At 44.0% G+C, this 20,893-nt stretch overlaps 1 protein-coding gene across 1 annotated transcript; it reads left to right on the top strand.

Annotated features, from left to right (window-relative positions):
- Positions 1–7,918: 7,918 nt before the first annotated feature.
- On the top strand, positions 7,919–20,672 carry GTF2A2 (general transcription factor IIA subunit 2). The gene is made up of 4 exons (XM_068272546.1): positions 7,919–8,163; positions 13,157–13,261; positions 16,442–16,568; positions 20,387–20,672. The coding sequence occupies exons 1-4, from the start codon at positions 8,092–8,094 to the stop codon at positions 20,410–20,412; spliced, it is 330 nt and encodes a 109-aa protein (XP_068128647.1). The 5' UTR covers positions 7,919–8,091; the 3' UTR covers positions 20,413–20,672.
- The last annotated feature ends 221 nt before the right edge of the window (positions 20,673–20,893 follow it).

The following is a 20,893-nucleotide window of genomic DNA, read 5'->3' as shown; positions in this document are numbered from 1 at the left end:
GCACCCTTATTGCGTTCTTTGCTATCCTATTAGTTTTAAGAGGTGGTTGCCTAGTGGTTTTGCCCATTATTACATTGGGTACCAGCAGTGTTGAGGAAAGTCTCAGTGCCCATCCATGTTATATAAATACCAGCTGCACTCAATAAGTTAATGTGCATTGCCCTCTTAACCACTTTACTCCCCCCCCCCCCCCGCCCGTACGAATTTCTCTGTCCCTTTTTCCATCCTTTAACCCCCAGGGACGGAGAAATCCGTACTACTTTCCGCGCTCCCGCCGCTGCCCGTGCTCCATAGATACAAAAGTATAGCCTGGAACTCACTGGTATTAAAATAATGAAAACCACAAAAACAAAATGTGGGAGCATGGGACTGAAAAGGGGAGAAATCCAAAAACAACAAAAAGGATCAGGCCCTGCTTCTCATTCATAGAAAAAGACTTTATTCAAAAATTGTAATCAACACTGTATGTACACTAAGTGTCACTTTAAAAACATACTCCACTCACTGAGGATGTTATAAAAGCGCAGCCGGCTGGGCACACACCAAACAACACATCTATCACACCAGACATACTTGGGATCCCCACCATACATCAGTTTGAAAGCAAGGGGCTGGTTTGTTAGTAAGGGTATACTCCAAAGGTGCAGAGTCCTCCTTAACAGGGATAACGTCCCACTACAACGATGGGGGAGTCACATAAAGCGCATGCAAGTCACTGCGGGCTAAGCATCAAGCTGGACATCACAGGGCTAAAGCATAGACTCATGCAGTGCGCATTCCCGCTTGTAAACACGCCGCTCGCCTGAAGATCAATGAACGGGAAAATCCATTCCCGTTCGTTGATCTAAGCCCCGCAATGATCCGCTGCTTTGCCGATAAGCAGCGCGATCATTGTGAAAAACAAAACAAAACGTACCCAGCCTCCAAGTACTTTCTCCAAGCGTCCGGAAGTACGCTTGGAGGTTGCATTAAACAAAAAGTTACTGTTGCTATCTTGTGGCCAAATAGTAAAACTACACCCTAAAGCATTTTTCACATACAAATTCATTACTTATATACAAAAAATTAACTCATTACCTCCCACATTCCCCATTTTTTTTTTGTAATTAAAAAAAAATAAATTAAAAAATTACAATTAAAAAAAAATACATAAATAGTTACTTTAGGGACTGAACTTTTTAAATTTTTATGTCAGGAGGGTACAGCACTGTTACTTTATAAACTATGGGCTTGTAATTAGGGATGGACGCTAAACTGAAAAAAAATGCACCTTTATTTCCAAATAAAATATTGGCGCCAAACATTATGATAGGGACATAATTTAAACGGTTTTATAACTGGGACAAATGGGCAAATACATTTCATGGGTTTTAATTACAGTAGCATGCATTATTTAAAAACTATAATGGCCGAAAACTGAAAAATAATGAATTTTTTCCCACATTTGTTCCTATTTTCCCATTAAAACATATTTAGAATAAAATAATTCTTGGCATAAAGCCTAATTGGTGGTGGAAAAAACAAGATATAGTTCATTTAATTGTGATAAGTAATGATAAAGTTATAGACAAATGAATGGAAGGAGCGCTGAAAGGTGAAAATTTCTCTGGTGCACAAGGGGTAAAACCCTTCAGTGGTGAAGTGGTTAAGCAAAATGTAGGGCCCAGGGACTGAACCTCTTATCTCCACGTATTCATGCAATGGACAGACAATGAGGATGAGTTTGATCATTTCAAAGATCAGCATTTTTTTTTTTTTTACTGAACCCCAGGTGAGAGGGGTATAGAGGCTGCCATACTTATTTCCTTTTAAACAATACCAGTTGGCTGGCAGTCCTCCTGATCCCGTGTCTCTGAGGCCCCATTCACACCTAAAAGCGCAAAACTGCGGGTGTGATTTTTCCGCATTTAATGAGGAAAAATCACTGGACACTAGCGATTTTTCTGCGATCGTGATTAGCACTTCTATAGCACTAAACACAATTGCCTGAAAATGGTGCAGGCTACACGTTTGCATTTGTGTTAAGCACTGGCGATTAACGCAAATCGCCCAAGTGAGAATAGGCCCATAGGGTATTATTGCACTAGTGCTTTAAAAAGCGCTAGCGCTTGAACGTTTTGCCGAAATCGCCGGCAAAATGCTCTAGTGTGACTGGGCCCTAATACTTTTAGCCATAAACCCTGAACAAGCATGCAGCAGATCAGGTACTCCGACTCAGCTGATCCAGGTTTTAATGGATTAACCATACTCTTGTTCTAGGGTTTTGACGCACACGCTACTTATTTCAGAAGATCAACAGGGCTGCCAACTAACTGGCATTGTTTACAGAAAATAAATATGGCAGTCTCCATAATCCCCCTCACCTTGGGTTCTCTTTAAGATGGCTAATGTTGCTTAAAGGGGCATTATAGCAAAATTGAGGCAGCATGGGAAAACCCTAGTAGCATGTTGCTAGTTGGAACAGCAACACATATAAGGTAGTGTTTTGTTTAAAATATTGGCTGGAACGGATATTTTATAGCACAGGTATAAAGCCTCTACCACCGCAGTAGCAGTGAGCATTTCCCTCACCATAAAGTGGACTCTTCCTCCCCACAACCCATCCACAACCCTGTGTCCTATGCTGAACTGACACTGAGGTGACAGGTTGGCTCTGTATCTACCAGTTACATAAGTTTCACCAGCTTTACTGAACTCTTGACTCAAGAGGACGAATAACTTGTTTCATTGTCGAAACATTGTTAGCCATATTGGCACACACCATGCAATCTGCGTAGGGCAAATTCACCACTTCCCAGATATCTGTGACGAGCAATGTATACTGCAAGGAAGTGGAACATTTGTCCTATGTTGGTTGTATGGTGTCTATTGATCTTTTAATGTTATGTGAGAAATTGTGTTGCTCATTCTGGTGTCTTGATGGTGCAGACCATCATGCAATTTCACCAGTAACATATCAAAACTACAATAAGACATAATTATTACAATACAAAATCATAAAGTTTCTATATGTTAAAAGGAAAAAAAAAATTATACTAGGTGTGTTGACACCACTATTTGCACTTAATGCTTGCACTTTATTGTACGTTTGGTTTTTTAATGTATCTCAGTTAATTGGGTCTTTATATCATGTGTATACAGCACTCGATAAGGGCCCTTTTCCACGAGCGGTTGATAAGTAGTTTAAAAGACTCTGAAACTCACAACTCCTTGCTGATACTTGGCAACTGCTTGCCCGTGAAAATGAGCCCTTGATTAATAGAGATGGCCGGACAGGTACTGGAAAACTTCCGCTGTTCATGTTCTTCGCATACTGCGAATATATAGCTTGTTCGGCCCGCTTCCTATCATGGAGCCAAACTTTGACCTCTTACCTCAGTCAGCAGACACATGGCAGTGAATCAGCTAGGACCCCCAACCCCTATCAAAAAGCAGTTGCCTTGGCCATATTGGATTCATTCTCTGCTGACTTAGTGAGAGCAAGGTCAGACTTGCTACAGATAGGTAGGGAAAGCATTAGCTAGGCCTGTGTTCTTGTTCCTCACTTGCTGTGAAAGCATCCTAAACATCCCCTTTAAGGGCTAGCACACTGGTCTGTGTTTTTTTTTTTGTGTGTTTGACACTCCACAGCCCACTGACACAGAGTTGTGTGCACACTACTGCTGTTGCTACATTAAGTTACACAAACAGTACCACTCCAGTGCATTATTTCACTGTATTCTGATATTACTATTGCATTTCTCTGTGTGTGACACTCCACAGCCCATTGACACCCAGAGCTATGCATGTGATTTCTGCCCTTTCGGGATTAAAACCAGACTTTGCGTCAACTCTGTAATTTTTGGTGGGACTCATGAAATGCAGGCACTTGAGGGGTTAACATTCAAATAGGTAGGAAATTATTTCATCATAAAAGGTAAGCCAAATTGCACAAGAAATGAAAAAGTAAAAAAAAATTAAACCGAATATTCTGCAAAGCAGGCTTTGGCCTTCTTTTCTATTTGTGTATAATTAAGCGCAGACGTGTTCAAGGGGCTCTGATACATGTCAAATTGCAGAACTAATCCAAAGACATAAAAGACAGGTCAAAAAATTAAATCAAGGGAGTTGACAATTGGGATGATTATTAATATGCAGATATTTTTTGAGTTCATGCAGGATTATGCAAATATATGCAGTTTGAAAAATGGACCAATCAATTTAAACCTGGGTGGGACTTGATTGGTCCAATTTCAAGCTCCCTATATTTGCATAAAAAAATTACATAATCTTGCATAAATTAGGAATTATTTTCATCTCGTTGATCATCCCTATTGACAATGGTCCTTACCTAGCAATGGACGTGAAGGTGTTCCCGAAGAACTTCTCCGGATGTATGCAAAGGTCTTCATAAAGGGTTTAGAACTGACCTCCTCCAGCATAGGGTAGGCCCAAAACTTCCCGGGCCTTCTCCTACCTCTAGCCAGAACTTAAAGGGAAACTCTGACCAAGAATTGAACTTTATCCCAATCAGTAGCGGATACCCCCTTTTTTACATGAGAAATCTATTCCTTTTCACAAACAGACCATCAGGGGGTGCTGTATGGCTGATATTGTGGTGAAACCCCTCCCACAAGAAACTAGAGTACGTACTCTTGGCAGTTTCCTGTCTGTGAACCTTGCTACATTGTGGGAAATAGCTATTTCCAACTGCCAAAAAAGCATGCATGCAGCTACATCACCTGCCAACACTAAAAATGTCACTATGTAATAAATGTCAGAATGTAAATCAAGGATTTAAAATATTTTACAATGGGCAAACACTGACTAAATCATTTATACATAATTATTGTAAAAATGAAGCATTTTTTTTAATTACATTATTTTCACTGGAGTTCCTCTTTAAGCGGCAGCCATCCAAATTATGCCAAAGCACTCATAGTAAGAATCCAAAATAATCCACAAAATTCAGCAACATTCAATCCACCAACAAAGTCTCCTCAAAAAAACTCTGATTCTATATCCAGCCATAGGCCCGGAGCACACCAAAAACCGCTAGCAGATCCGCAAAATGCTAGCAGATTTTGAAACGCTTTTTCTTATTTTTCTGCAGCGTTTCAGCTAGCGTTTTGCGGTTTTGTGTAGCGGTTTTGGTATAGTAGATTTCATGTATTGTTACAGTAAAGCTGTTACTGAACAGCTACTGTAACAAAAAACGCCTGGCAAACCGCTCTGAAGTGCCGTTTTTCAGAGCGGTTTGCGGTTTTCCTATACTTAACATTGAGGCAGAAACGCATCCGCAATCCAAAATCTGCAGCAGCCCGGGAGTATGCGTTTCTGCAAAACGCCTCCCGCTCTGGTGTGCACCAGCCCATTGAAATACATTACCCTAGCGGATCCGCACCCGCAAGCAGATCGCAAACCACAGCGGAAACGCTCCGGTGTGCACTAGGCCATAGTGTAAAGTGGAGTGGCGCATGCATCATATGTCAGTCAGAAACCCATGAGCTGTGGCAACCCCTTGTAGTAGCCTAGTAGCTATCTGCACAGTGCTGTTGTCCTGTGTGGATTTCCTCAAAATCGCCAGTGAGACCTTTGCTTACTGTGTAAGATTTTGCCTGATTACTGAAGGAATTGGCTGTAATGTTACAGTATCATCCAGGCTGCACAGAAATGTGGACGGGAGTACAGTATAAGTATTGCACCTGCATTAAAGGGACTCCGAGCAGTGCAGAAACTATGGAAAGATGCATACCATTTTAGAGCTCTCTATCTCCTTTTTCCAACGATATATAAACCGCCGCCCTACGCCTTTTAGTTTTCGCTATGTTCGCGATTACACAGGACGACTTTTCCCCAAAGTCAGCAGCTGAATGGAGCTGCTGACTTTGGGGAAAAGTCGTCCTGTGTAATACAAGCAACTATGGAAAGATGCATACCATTTTGAAGCTCTCTTTCTCCTCTTTCCAACGACACATAAACCGCCGCCCTATGCCTTTTAGTTTTCGATGTTTGCGATCGAAAATTGTGGCGGCCGCGGAAACTAAAAGGCGTAGGGCGGCGGTTTATATATCGTTGGAAAGAGGAGAAAGAGAGCTTCAAAATGGGATGCATCTTTCCATAGTTTCTGCACTCCTCGGAGTCTCTTTAACGGGTGAGGCTTATGGCCCATACTCACGGGCTTCAATTGTCGCCGCACGCGCGTGTTGCGGCGACAAGTCGCCCATGAGTATGGGCCGTTGCATGGACACGCACCCCGAACCGTCGCTCGTCGCTGCTGTTGCCGGGCGATTGGTGCGGTCAATTGCCTGGCGACAGTTGCCGCCGCAACTGCCGCTAGTCCGCGTGAGTATGCGGACTAGCGATAGCAACCTCTTACTACACTACGGCGCTTCCGGCAGCGGGGGAGGAACGTTGGCGACAGCTTCCGTCGCAGAGCTGGTCCCTCTTCTGCGTGTGTACGCGGAGGGACCTGGCGACGAGCTGTCGCGCACATGCTCACGTGTGCTGGCGACAGGCCACTTTTGCAGCCCGTGAGTATGGGCCATTATTCTTCCTATGCAACTGTTCTGTGATATTGCATGCACATCCATGCATATTGAGCACGGTGCATTCTGATCTAGCTTAGACACTGTCGGTGCTCGCTTGCTGAAGCATTAAATAGGAAAAATACCTTCCAATTATTGACTGAATTAAGACACAATACTATAGTACACTTTATGTACTTGAGTATGACAATATCTGATATAGTAAACCACTTTGCTATGTCCCTTGGAGTTTACTATAAAGGCATTCTACTGTATAATTTAAATGTTATTTCTGTCATTTAAAGTGTACCTGAGATGGGTCAAAATAAAAAAAAAGTATTCATACCTGGGGCTTCCTGCAGCCCCCTTCAGGCTTATTGGTCCCTTCGCTGTCCTACTCCGCCTCCTGGTTCTTCCGCAATCCGGCCTGTTAATTTGGCCAGTCGGCGCAGTCCAGTCACCTGCACTCCTGCGGCCAGGAGCGCTCTGTGCAGTACTCTACTGGCAATGGTAGTGCGGCGGGTTGCACATGCGCAGTTGGGCTGCGGATGTGCAGTATGCATCGAATGCCAAAATTACCTGGCCAAATTGTGGAGCAACCAGCAGGCGGAGGAGGTTGGCCAGGGACCGATAAGTCTGAAGGGGGCTGTAGGAAGCCTCAGGTATGTATAATTCTATTATTTTGTCCCATCTCAGGTACACTTTAATATATTTCTTATTTTATGGACCAGAGTAGTTTTGCCTTTTTAGCTATGTCTATGCATTTTAATGGGAAAAGAGGAAAAAAAATACATTATTTCTCAGGTTTACTAATCCCAGTTTAAAAATAAAAAGCACTACTGTAGATAAAAACCACACATTATATTTGGCTATTTCTCCCATTTAGCACAAAACTTGCCTTGCCTGCCCATTGAAGTCTATTGCGGTTCGCCCCAAATTCGCCGGTCCGCGGACTTTTGCGGAAGTTCGCATCCGCGGATCCAAAATCTGAGGTTCAAGCCATCTCTACTCACTGGAGCCTATAGGTACCCTAGACTTCACCCTCCATGAACTTACAAACCCCCACCGAACCGCACAGCAAGTGTGCTGACTTGCCCAGATGTCATTTCTCCCTTACTTCCTTTGCCTGTCATAGGTAACTACAGGTGCAGAATTTCAGTAGATGACAACTTTTTTTAAAATCGCTTGCATAATATATTCATGTGTACTAATGTAGTTTATTGATGTCATTTCATTCGTGTTCAGAAGGTGGCGCTGCGGCTACGTTATTTTTCCCTTACTAGCTATGGAGATCCACACGCACTGGAATGAAATTGCGGATGCGCGTTGTTCCACGACCTCTAGAGCAAAAACGCGCATGTGCTGGCGTCCTAGCGACTCGATTCAAAACTCCAGGTAACGCGAGAATTGCGTGCGACTGCGCAGTGCAGTACAGTGGATGTCAGAACTTCCGGTATTGGGTACCGCTGCGTACAGCGGCTGGAAGACGCAGCCTGTGTTCGGAACAGCACGGCTTGTGTTTCCTACTGGAGCGGGGGAGGGAACGCAGCAGTGGCTGGTCAGCCGTGTCTCAGCAGCATAAATCATGGCGTATCAGCTGTACAGGAATACCACTCTGGGCAACAGTCTGCAGGAAAGCCTAGATGAGCTTATACAGGTGAGGGGGAGGGGATATTATTCCCATACATAACCTAGGGGGCAGCCACTTTGCAATACTGCTTTTTAGCAGCTCTGACTCTTTCTTGTATTGTGTTCATTGTTTATGAAGAGAACATGGTATTAGAAGTTTTGCACCTTATTTGTTATTTTGCTTATGAAAAGTTAGATGAGTTGCTGAGTGTATTTTAATGGATATAGGTGCTAAAGTGCTGGTGACACCATTAAAGGATACCGGAGCTGAAAAAAAAAACGGGGAGGAGGGGAGAGAAGGCATATGTCACCTGTACTGATGCCTACTGCTACGCCTGTTCTCTTCTCTGCCCCCGCAATTTACCTGAAAACGTCCCAGGATCTTCTTGTAAGTCGCTGGAGTCAGGCATCTGCTTAAAGAGACACTGTAACATCAAAAAGTTCCCCTGGGGGGTACTCACCTCTTGAGGGGGAAGCCTCGGGGTCCCAATGAGGCTTCCCACGCCGTCCTCTGTCCCACGGGGGTCTCGCTGCAGCCCTTCGAACAGCGGCCCGACAGATCCGACAGCTTGTTTAATATTTATCTTTCCAGGCTCCAGCGGGGTGCTGTTGTGGCTTTTGGCTCCGAAGTAGACGGAAATACCCGATCTCAGTCGGAGTATTGCGCCTGCGCAGTAGAGCAGACCCGACGGCGATCGGGTATTTCCGCCTATTTCGGAGCCGAGAGCCGCCACAGCGCCTGCGCAGGAGCCGGGAAGGTAAATATTTACATCGGTACGGAGGGCTGCAGCGAGACCCCCGAGGGATGGAGGATGGCGTGGGAAGCTTCATTAGGACACTGAGGCTTCCCCCTCCCAAGTTGAGTACCCCCAGGGGAACTTTTTGATGTTACAGGTTTTCTTTAAGTGCAATGCGTATGAGGTCATGCATGTCGTCATGCGCAGCGCGCTCCTGGCCACGAGTAGCCCGGACAGCGCTTAAGCGGATGCCAGACTCTGGTGACTTACAAGAAGGTCCTGGGTGCGTTCAGGTAAAATGCGGGGGCAGAGAGGAGAATGGGGGAGTGGTAGGCATTATATGCTTCTGCTCTGGTATCCTTTTAAAATGTTAGTGCATGAATAGGACCTTCTATCAGTAATAAGGATGAGCTAGCACAGTTTCACAAGAAGAAAAACAGTACCTGCTCATGTCTGAGAAGGAGGCCACGACAGTGAGAGCTCTTTCTCCATTCACAGCTGCAAATTCTGAAATAGGAAGTATTTGGGGGGAGGGGGCGTAATGGAGTGCAGTGCAGCGGCAAAAAGGAAAACATCTGGTTAAGTTGTAAGTTAACTTTCACTCTTGTGGCCCCCTTCTCGCACACTGGCAGGTAGTTTTGATCATTCCTTATCAGTAATGCTGATGTAATTTTGGTCAGTTTTATCACATTGGTATGTCACTTCCATTCTTTATATTATTACCTGATTACACCAGCTATACATACATCAGTAAAGGTGGCCAGGTGCTAGTCTACTTTAGGGAACAGTTCTCCAATTGCAGCACCCTGTTACTGTACAAAGCACTGTGATTATCAGAATAGTGTGGGCATAGTTTACTACAACCTACTATTGGAAACCTAGCCATTTGAGAGGGTGCTGTTCACTCCATCACATTGGTGGAATTTCCCTGTGAGGTTTCCTGCTGGGTCCCCTAAAGTAGACTAGCACAGTGGCCATGCATCTATCCATTTTGCAGCCTGGTCCACCATCCAATTCAATAATTTTATTGAATCTGCCATAACAAGCATGCTGATCGATGATTTGTCCAATTTCAGGATGAAACGGAAGCCACATACCATTTGGGAGGACAGTGGCTTTGTCACGAGGCTGATTGCTGAGAAATTTCATGCTGAAATCGATTGAGTATCGGCCTGTGGTGAATGAACAGCCAACAGATCTCTCTCTGATCAGATTCAGTCAGAGACGGGTTGATCTGCCCATACATGCCAAAATGGCACACAATCACTCTCTGTAACTGAAAATTGAACTTTGTATTAGAAATGTATTCTGCCTCTTTGACCACTTGATTTTTGTTTAGATTTTATCATGACAATTGATAGACCTGCTGAGTACTGCAATTCCCTACGGATCCTTCCTGCTTGATGATTTACCAGCTCTGGTCTAGTTAGGGGACTCAGCAGGAAACCTCTTAGGGAGCAGTTCTCCAATCACAGCGTCCTCTGCAGCAAAAAGCGTTGTGATTGGTCGAATAGTGTGGGTGTAGTTTACAACAACCTGTCTGAAACCTAGGAGTTTGAGAGGGTGCTGTCCACCCAATCACGTTAGCGGAATTTCCCTATGAGATTTCCTGCTCGGTCCTCTAAACTAGAATAGCACCGATTTACCAACATGTCCTGTCGCTACTTTTATGTTGGGAGGTAATATATCGCAGGCAGATGTGATCAAAGTGATTTGAATCTGCCAGAAAAATAGATCCATGTGTGTCCAACATTACCTCGTTCTTATATGCATGACATATATTTAAAAAGAATCTGCTCCAGACATCTTCCCCACTGCTTCTAAAGCTTTGTATGCATGGTGTGTTGAATTCAGCCCTGGCGGATTATAAGGACCGCCTCAGCCAAGAATCGTGAGTCAATCCATTGGGTGTACAGAGGGCGTGCAATGTCCAACATGCCGGAACTTTAGCGATCCGCAACCCCTGAGCACCGCCCTATTGCATTGTTCTCCCCTCACGCCTGCAGGAATCAGTTATGCCATGTGCTGCTCATTCTACCGCTGCCCCTCCATAGCAACAGACTTGTTGCTAGCTTGGAGGCTGATGGCACATCTGTACAGTGTTGGCACTGCACCGTTGCCTAAGGCATTGAGTACTGATCCCTGTGTGGAAACAGAAATCAGGCAGTTTGTATGGTGCTTAAAGACGATAAAGGTGGGTTAACACCAGGGCTGTTGAGTGAGTATAAAAATCATTTGACGCCTCAGTTTGTGAAACCACTGACTAGGTTCCCAAAATTGTTTTGACTTAGACTCCACAGCCCTGGATAACGCAGTATGCCATGGCCTGCATGTATATAATCTATGTTTCTGTTTTGATTCAGGTGGAACAGAGATTTGCTTTCAAATGCTCATCCCTGCTCATTAACCATCTCTAGTGAAAAATTTGAATTCCATGCACAGACCTTAAATCGGTACACTAAAGCTGGCCATACATTGGTACAGTTGTCCAGCAGATTCCTCTCAGATCATTATTTGATCAGAAAGGGATCTATCTGATCAAATCACTCCACACACTGTACACAGACTCTCAATAAATCTCAGCATGAAATTGATTGAAAATCTGTGCATACTGCCTGCTGAGTCTCCCCATCTTTGTCCTTTAAGGCCCGTTAACCCCCCCCTCCTCCTGCCTGGTGCAGAGCGTAGGGACTGCAGAGCGAAAATTAACTTCTTAACTCATGAATAAGAACATTTTCAGATATGCTGTTGCAAGGTTGGCAATGTTAATATGAAACTCAGGAGGCTTTCTTTCCTGTTAAAATCATTTTTGAGTTTTTCAAAAAGAACAAAGTCAACTTAATGACATATCATGCGAATATTACATCTTTTCACATTAAAGAGAATCTGTATTGTTAAAATCGCACAAAAGTAAACATTCCAGTGCGTTAGGGGACATCTCCTATTACCCTCTGTCACAATTTCGCCGCTCCTCGCCGCATTAAAAGTGGTTAAAAACAGTTTTAAAGAGTTTGTTTATAAACAAACAAAATGGCCACCAAAACAGGAAGTAGGTTGATGTACAGTATGTCCACACATAGAAAATACATCCATACACAAGCAGGCTGTATACAGCCTTCCTTTTTAATCTCAAGAGATCATTTGTGTGTTTCTTTCCCCCTGCAGCTATCTTCCACTGAAGTGTCAGGCTTTTTCTTCCTGCAGAGTGCAGACAGCTCTTCCTGTATGTAATTCCTCCATATGTGAAAGCCCAGCCAGCTCAGGGGAGGATTTATCCAGCTTGTAAAAGATAATAGAGCAGAGAGAACCTGCCATAATCTAAATAACACACAGGCAGTGTGCAGAGAGGGGCCTGGAGGGGGGAGATGCATCACAGAACCACAACACTGAAGAACTTGGCAGCCTTCCAGACACAGGCTGACAAGTCTGACAAGAGAGACATAAGTTGATTTATTACAGAGATGGTGATAGTAGAACGTGCTGCAGTAAGCCAGAACACATTAGAATAGCTTTTGGAACTTGTAGGATGATAAAAAACAGGATGCAATTTTTGTTACGGAGTCTCTTTAAAGAGATATGTATAGTGAACCTTATAACAATACAATGGTTGATTTATATGATAAATTCTTCAATCATCAAACAGTTTATCTTATAGTAATATTGTTGCAGTCAGGCTTTCCGAATGGAGCAGAAGCTCTTGGTAAATGGGGGAATTTAATCCACCCTACTGAGATACCAAGAGTCACATCCATCTCACTAGAGATATACTGCCAACACAGAGTATTTGTTAAATCAACCTAAAAGTTAACTAACATAGATATGTCAGAAGCGTAGATAACAATTCAGGTAAAGTTTGCTTTTAAGGAGGAGGCTTTCTTTCCATTGCAGGAGCCAGCAGGAAATTTGACAACAGAGAATGATGTCTTATGCCTAGTATACATCATGCAATTTTCTATCAGATCGGTTCAATCGATTAAAGTGAATCTACTCTAAAATTCTTACAATAAAGTGTAAGTGTATGAATATTTTCCTTCTTTCTCATCATGGGCTGTGTAGCTAACTGATCCTGCACCAGTGAGTACTATTTAAACAGGATTTCAGAGCGTTCCGGACTTTTTCCTCATAGATTTGGTAAAGTTGTAGAATCAAAATTGTATCATTGATGGGCACTTTTATGCTGAGCTGAAATGTTTGCTTTCTTGTTATGCTGTTGTATGCTCTTTGGTACCCGCTTTTGAAATGCTTGATTTGATTTGCATGTCATTAATAATCTTGTATGTTTAGTCTCAGCAGATCAATCCCCAGCTGGCTCTACAAGTACTACTTCAGTTTGACAAAGCAATAAATTCAGCACTGGCACAGAGAGTCAGGAATAGAGTCAACTTTAGGGTAAGACATTTTTCAATACAGAATAATATGACCCTTTACTTTTAGATGTGTATCTAAGTCTTAATGTTGAACTTGTATGATGTTTCAATAGAGTTTATGTTGTGATGGTACATTGGCTGGTCATACCATTTAGCAAAATACTTTGCTGTTTCTATATAACACATAAATGGACCTGAACTGCTGACAGCAGAGCTTCTGTATATCGAGCTCCGCACCCCTTAATTGCTGTGAGCCGATCACAGTTCTTAAAAGGGCACAGACGGCTCTGGTCTTAAATGGGCCATAGCTGTTAGTCCCCAAAGTGGTGAAAGATCGAAATATCAGAGGTGCCGGATTTATTTCTCCAGAACCAGCACCAGACAATCTAGGTTTCATCAGTACAGTATTTAGGTTTCTTGCACGCACTGAGACTTTCCCCTGCCATGCATGTTGGGTTTTTCTTTGTCCCAAAGAATTAAAAATCATGCTAGTGGGGAGGTTACGTTAAATACACATTGCAGTGATTTCTAGATTATGGGCAACATTTTTGGACTGATTACTGTACAGATACAATGAGGGTTCCTAGAATGTGGCCCAATTGCATATCGTGGCAAACTTAATTCTGGTGGTAATAAAGGATACCTGACCCAAGGTGAAGCTACCTAAGCTAAGCACAGAGGCACGTTCATAATGGATTCAAATACCTCTTGGCACAGTTCGTTCTTCTCTTCATTTCTACTGGTCCCTGTACTCGCACACATTTATCAAGGAGTGATTATAGGGACTAGGGATAATGAGGAGAGGAACAGACAACACACACAGTTATGTGGATACAGTATGAACATAACTGTGTGCTTACCTTAGGTAGTTTTGCCTGCCTGGCCTGATCGCTGAAAGGAAGGCCACTGACGTCCATCTAGAACCAGTAGAAGATTTCACCTGAATTGATTGCTAGTGCATGTCTGTAGCTTCAGCCACTAAGACATGTTTGAGTACTTGGCTCAAGTAGTGGCTGGATAGTGTACTGGTTAAGGGCTCTGCCTTTGACATGGGAGACCAGGGTTCGAATCCTGGCTAGGTCAAGTACCTATTCAGTAAGGAGTTCAAGGCAAGACACCCTAACACTGCAGGGTGGCCTCTTGAGCGCGTCCCAGTGGCTGCAGCTCTTGAGCGCTTTAAGTCCGACAGGAGAAAAGCGCTATATAAATGTTCAGATTATTATTATTATTATTATTATTTGCACATTTAAAGGGACACTTAAGTCAAACAAAAAAAATGAGCGTTACTCACCTGGGGCTTCCAATAGCCCCCTGCAGCTGTCCGGTGCCCTTGCTGTCTCCCTCCGATCCTCCTGGCCCCGCCAGCCGCCACTTCCTGTTTCGGTGACAGGAGCTGACAGGCTGGGGACGCGAGTGATTCTTCGCGTTCCTGGCCACAATAGCGCCATCTATGCTGCTATAGCATATATCATATACCATATAGCAGCATAGAGGGTGCTAATGTGTCTGGGAACGCGAAGAATCACTCACGTCCCCAGCCTGTCAGCTCCTGTCACCGAAACAGGAAGTGGGTGCCGGCGGGGCCATGAGGATCGGAGGGAGGCAGCGAGGGCACCGGACAGCTGCAGGGGGCTATTGGAAGCCCTAGGTGAGTAAAACTCATTTTTTTTTTGTTTGACTTAAGTGTCCCTTTAACAATGTAAAATAGATCATTCATGCATTTTGACACTAGAGGTAGCACATTTGCTATGAATGCCTGCATGCAGATCATCAGAAAGGATTATGTAGTACATCTAACTAGGACACATGAAAAGAAGAGGAACTTGCCCAATCGAGCTAAAGGTAGCCACACAACAGTCACTGTTGTGGCCTAATCATCCTTCCAATTTGCCAGTTTCAAAAAATCGGCCAAGAATTAGTGCTGCATGATTTCATCCGAAATCAGTTGAAAGCATCCATCGGACATGCTGGAAAATCTCGGTCACTATTGTTTAATCAGCTGCGTGGGGGTAGCGGCGTTCAGTATCACAATGACTAATGGAACCCCAAGTCACTGTGTAACCCCCCCCCCCCCCCCTTTCCCGTGTGCTGTGTTTTTTAAAGTCACACCACAAGTCCTGCCCTCCTCCAGTGGCCGTTGTTGCCACAAGCACCTGTATGACTATGCCTGTGCAGTAGCAGGTTTGTGCTACTGTATAGGACTTGATCCTATGCATCTTTACACAGTCCGTCATACACGGAAGGAGCGTGGCCACATAAGAACAACCTACAATAGTGATGGCTAACCTTGGCACTCCAGCTGTGGTGGAACTACAGGTCCCATGAGGCATCAGATGGCTCTAAGCATAACTCTGGGAGGCAGAAGTATGATGGGATTTGTTGTTTTGTCACAGCTGGAGTGCCAAGGTTAGCAATCACTGGCTGACAAGCTCGTGTCAGATATGTTCAGAAGGCCCCTTCACAAGAATGCAGGGCTTGTGGGTGGATCAGGAAACCTCTGGACTATCCAAACGCTTCCCTCTATTGATAAGCATCCAGGTTTGTTTTTGTTTTTCTATACATGTTTACTTTAAATATGCATACAAATCGGAATTATTAGCATCTCGTTGATCATCTCTAGTACAGAGTATCATTTACAATTTGTAACTGCAGGTGAGGGATGTGGCTAACTGTATAATTACTAAGGCAGAGAGCACACTTATTAGAATTGCAGAAAAGTCATGCAAAAGCACACATAATGTTAGTCCATGGACACAAAAAATTTCAAATGCTATTTGTGTGTGTTTTTGAAGTTTGCAAGCAAGTTTTCTTCTTCCCGTATACCGTATGCAAATTGCATGTGATTCACATGTAATCCTATGCTATGGGAAATAAAAAACGTATGCAGATCACATGTGATTTGCATGCATTTTGAAAAAAAAATCGAGTTTTTTTTTTTTTTTTTTTTTTTTTTAACTTGATTTGTAAATTTTTAGCAAAAACGGAAACGCCCGGAAAACGCATATAAAACACAGATGCAGTAGAAACTGCTGAAAACTCATGGGTTTTCCCATACAGACAAGTGGGTCCCCAGACTTTTTTTTTTTTTTTTTAAATAGTTCAATTAAAAGGCAATTTAATTGTACTATTAGTTCAGTTGTTGTCAAGTGCCAGTACACCTCTGCACAGCACGTTTAATTCTTCATTTGTTTTTTCTTTGAAGGGATCATTAAATACGTACCGGTTTTGTGATAATGTCTGGACATTTGTTCTCAATGATGTGGAGTTTAGAGAAGTGACCGACTTGGTGAAGGTGGATAAAGTCAAAATCGTAGCCTGTGATGGAAAAAGTAAGTTTCTTATTGTTCATACGGTGCTTACTTCACCAACTATTCAATGTGGACGAATGCTTAGATGTATGAATTACATTAAGAGAGCCTGTAACAAAAAAAAAAAAAAGTTCAGCTGGGGGGAACTCGCCTCTGGAGGGGGAAGCCTCAGGGTCCCAATGAGGCTTCCCACTTCCCTGTAGCTGCAGGCAGTTCAGCGCTGGCTCCCCCGAAGTGTCCCAGAATCCTCCCTCGACAAGCACTGGTTTATTTACCTTTCCTGGCTCCAGCGGGGGCCGCTGTTGCGGCTCTCCACACGGAGATAGGCGATAATAGTCGCTCTCCGTCGGGTCCGCTCTGCTGCGCAGAAGACTTGCGCCTGCGCAGTAGAGTGGGCCGACAGTGATCGGCTATTTCCTCGATCTCTGAGCGGAGAGCCGATACTGCGCCTGACCTGGAGCCGGTAAGGTAAATATTTACATCTGATGAGTCCGTTGTGAGGACGAAACACGTAGGGCGCAGCTTGGCATTTGACGCAATCACGCACATGCGGAAGCGCGAGGACCAGGCAGGCACTGACAGGAGCGTGGGAACATTTCACCAACTACGGACAGAAGGTGAACGGGAGATACTGAGCGGGACGCTGCAGGTATCCTAACACACCCCCTCAACTCATGGGTATCGTTGATGATTTTCTATGATATGCTTCATATCTGCCAGGACGCGTAAGTGCATTTCTATTGCTCCCTGAGGCAGTGTTTTACAGTTTTACACTATGGAGATTTTTATGTTTTATTGAGATTCGCTGTTGGAATAAAAAGCCTGGAGAGGCTAAGACGTTTTAAAGCTGTCACCTAGCCTGATTGGTTGCTAACCTAAAGCGCAAAATTGACCAATAGATATAGGATTGTTCGGTTGCAAGGAAGGAGAGTTAACACAAAGCTTAAAGAGACTCTGAAGCGAGAATAAATCTCGCTTCAGAGCTCATAGTTAGCAGGGGCATGTGTGCCCCTGCTAAACCGCCGCTATCGCGCCGCTAAGCGGGGGTCCCTTCACCCCCAAACCCCCCACTGCAACACTTGGTCGCAGACTTGGTCGCTCCTGGAGGCAGGGCTAACGGCTGCAGCCCTGCCTCCAGTCGCGTCTATCAGCGGCGCATCGCCGCCTCCCCCCGCCCCTCTCAGTGAAGGAAGACTGAGAGGGGCGGGGAGAGGCGGAGATACGTGCTGACAGACGCGCGTGGGGCAGGGCTGTGGCGGTTAGCCCTGCCTCAACCAGGAAGCGCTCCCCCGCTGCACCGAGGGGATTTGGGGGTGAAGGGACCCCCGTTTAGCGGCGCGATAGCGGCGGTTTAGCAGGGGCACACATGCCCCTGCTATCTATGAGGTCTGAAGCGAGATTTATTCTCGCTTCAGACTCTCTTTAAAGACCTACCTGAGAGCTGAGGTGGTCTGTATCTGGTGAGCATCTAGGCACTGGGGGCTGTGGTTTTGCACTGGAGAGTGGCAATGTGTATCACAGACACCTGGGTGTTCAAATAAGACCTCACTGAACAATATTACCCTATGTGGAGTTCTGTATACTTTATTTCAGTCATGCATGGAGAGCGTAGCAGTAAATATTGAAACAGTATTTTGGACATTCTGCAGTGATCCCAGCACTGGTTGTAAGACATTGGACAGGGTTATTTTGGACTTTTGGCACAGGTTGACTTTAATAATGTGTATTAGGCTGATTACCAATGGCCGCTCTGTACTTCCATGCAGTATAGTCTATTGTCAGTAGAGATATGACCCAAACAGTTCACCAGTGAACTTGATCTGTTCGCCATTAGTGTTTTTAATGTGAATTTTTAAAAAAAAATAAAATTGTTCGCATTTTACATTAAAGTCTATGGCCGCTGACTTTAGCGGTTAACAGTCCTGGAAATAGCCCCAGCATGCCCTGGTACATTCTCTGCTGCAAAGGAACAACTCCGTATACCTAAGTATACCTTAGCGCTGCATAGCCAGGCCTCAATTGTTGTTTATACATTTGGTGTCACATGTTCAGTCCTGACTGACCTGCCTACCTGAACTTTGTAACTTCTTCATTTATCCTCCTAATTGCCATCAGAATTAGCCTTTTTTTTTTTTGGGGGGGGGGGGGGTAAAGTAACCAGCTAACCTGCACCAACTGGTCTGCAGGTACAGAATCAAGGGCATTTGTCACATGAACAGTGTTAGTTTTAGAATAATATACTAATACAATTGCAAGGCTCAAAGGTAGGTTTGCATTATGTAAATTTAACACTCTATTTTCTCAAATCTTTCTGTAACCTTTCTACGTGAAAGCTAAAATGTAGTGGGCTGTGCAATTTATCATCTGTAACCTGCAAAGCCAAATTAGTAAAATAATGTAATCACAACAGCTTTTTTTTGTAGCTAATCTACATCCTGTGGAATTGGGATTCTCCCACAGGCTGCAGATGCATCTATTACTGAAGCTCAGTCTTGTTCTTTCTTTTATGCTGGGAATACACGACGCGATCCAGCGGCTCGATTAGCCGCCGGATCGACTCCCGCCACGTCCCCGCGGGCGCCCAGATCAATTCCTGCTCGTCCCCGCCGCCACTTCTCATCTTCTCTTCGTTTCTCTTCCATTGTCCGCCTGCGGGGATCGAGCGCGGAATCGATCCGCCGTGTGATCGGACACGTCAGAAATTATCAATCGAGCCATCAGCGGCTCGATTGATGAGAAAAAAAATGCTGTGTATGCCCAGCATAAGAGAGTAATCTCTGTGTGTGTGTGTGTGTGTCCTGGCAGCCGTCCTGTGCCCTCACCACTGCTCCGATGGCTCCCGGTCTTCTCCGCTGCAAAAGCCGACCTCGCCAGGTCGGCTTCTTCTGCGCTTCACCACTGACATCATCAGGACTGTACTGCGTAGGTGCATTAGTTCTGCACCTGCGCAGTGCAGTGCAGTCCTGATGACATCAGCGGTGGAGCGCAGAAGAAACCGACCTGGCGAGGTTGGCTTCTGCAGCAGAGAAGACCGGGAGCTGCAGCAAGGGCACAGGACTGCTGCCAGGGGCTGGAGGAAGCACCAGGTAAGTCAATTTTATTTTGCATTTTTCCCTGGATGTATCTTTTAAATGCAAAAATTGTATGCAAGCTGTAATAGTTGACATCGCATTGACCATGTCTGATGTTAAATTAAAACATTTGTAATATTATACAACACATGTATAATCAAAGAGCTTTTCAAAAACTGCATCACATTTTGTTATAGACCTCTAGGTAGCACATACTGTATAGGATACCTTACCTGTGTTATGTATAGTAAATCCTTTTGAAGGCTACACAGAAATAGTGGAAGGCTGCATGTGGCCCTGGGACAACTTGTTGGGCATGAACGGTCTACATTAACACCAACCCTTCGCTCACTCCACTGGCTACCAATGAAATTGGAGAATTCTGTGTAAAATTGGCTTATTGACATTCAAATCCTTGCACTGGGTACTTTAAGTACTCGTTGCAACTGCATCACACCCCAACAATCTTGGATCATAAGGATGTATTACCTTGGTCACACCCAGAGTCCACCTCAAAACTTTTGGGGACAGAGCCTTATACCATGCTGGAACTCCCTGCCACACTCTAAGCACATCTCCTTCCCTGGAAGCATTTAAGTCCAAACTGAAAAGCCACCTGTTAAATCTGGCATTTATGAACACCTGACTATTTCCTCTGTAATACAGTCCAGCCTGCAACCCTGCATTGATCTGAGACATATCTGAGTCCTATGAGAAAAGCGCTTCACAAATGTTATTGTATGTCATCTCTGCTTTTTTTTCTTTCAGACACTGGTTCTAATACTGCGGAGTGAGCAACACAGGACACAACCTGAAGTGGGTTCCTAATAACTACAGCCTTTCCTTGAGAGCCATGGACAAGACTTTTTATTTATGTCTGGGTCATACTACAACATCCAAACAGGATGGTGGATATTTTGGTAGTCTCTTTATCAGCTTCATTTACCCGAGAGGTTTTGAAAGTGTTTTTTTAATACAAATGTGAAGTTACCTTTTTGTTTTGGGGAAAATTGTTTAATAAACTTTTATTTAATAAATATGTCTTGAAAATTAACTGCTTTCCTTTCTCTGAATACCTGTTTGATATCAATATTAAACAGCCTTTTATTTAACAAAAAAACAAATCTAAATAAACAGCTTTAATTCATTTTAATTCAGGTCTTGAACTCAACTGAAGTAAAGAGCTAGCTTTATTTTTTTTTCTTTGAGCAATTTACATTCAGTAAAAATCTACCTGATTGAAGCCTCTCTTAAGCCTTTGTACATATGATTCCA

This window comes from Hyperolius riggenbachi, chromosome 3 (genome assembly GCF_040937935.1).
Source record: "Hyperolius riggenbachi isolate aHypRig1 chromosome 3, aHypRig1.pri, whole genome shotgun sequence".
Taxonomy (NCBI): domain Eukaryota; kingdom Metazoa; phylum Chordata; class Amphibia; order Anura; family Hyperoliidae; genus Hyperolius; species Hyperolius riggenbachi.
This window is presented reverse-complemented; position numbering and strand designations above follow the sequence as displayed.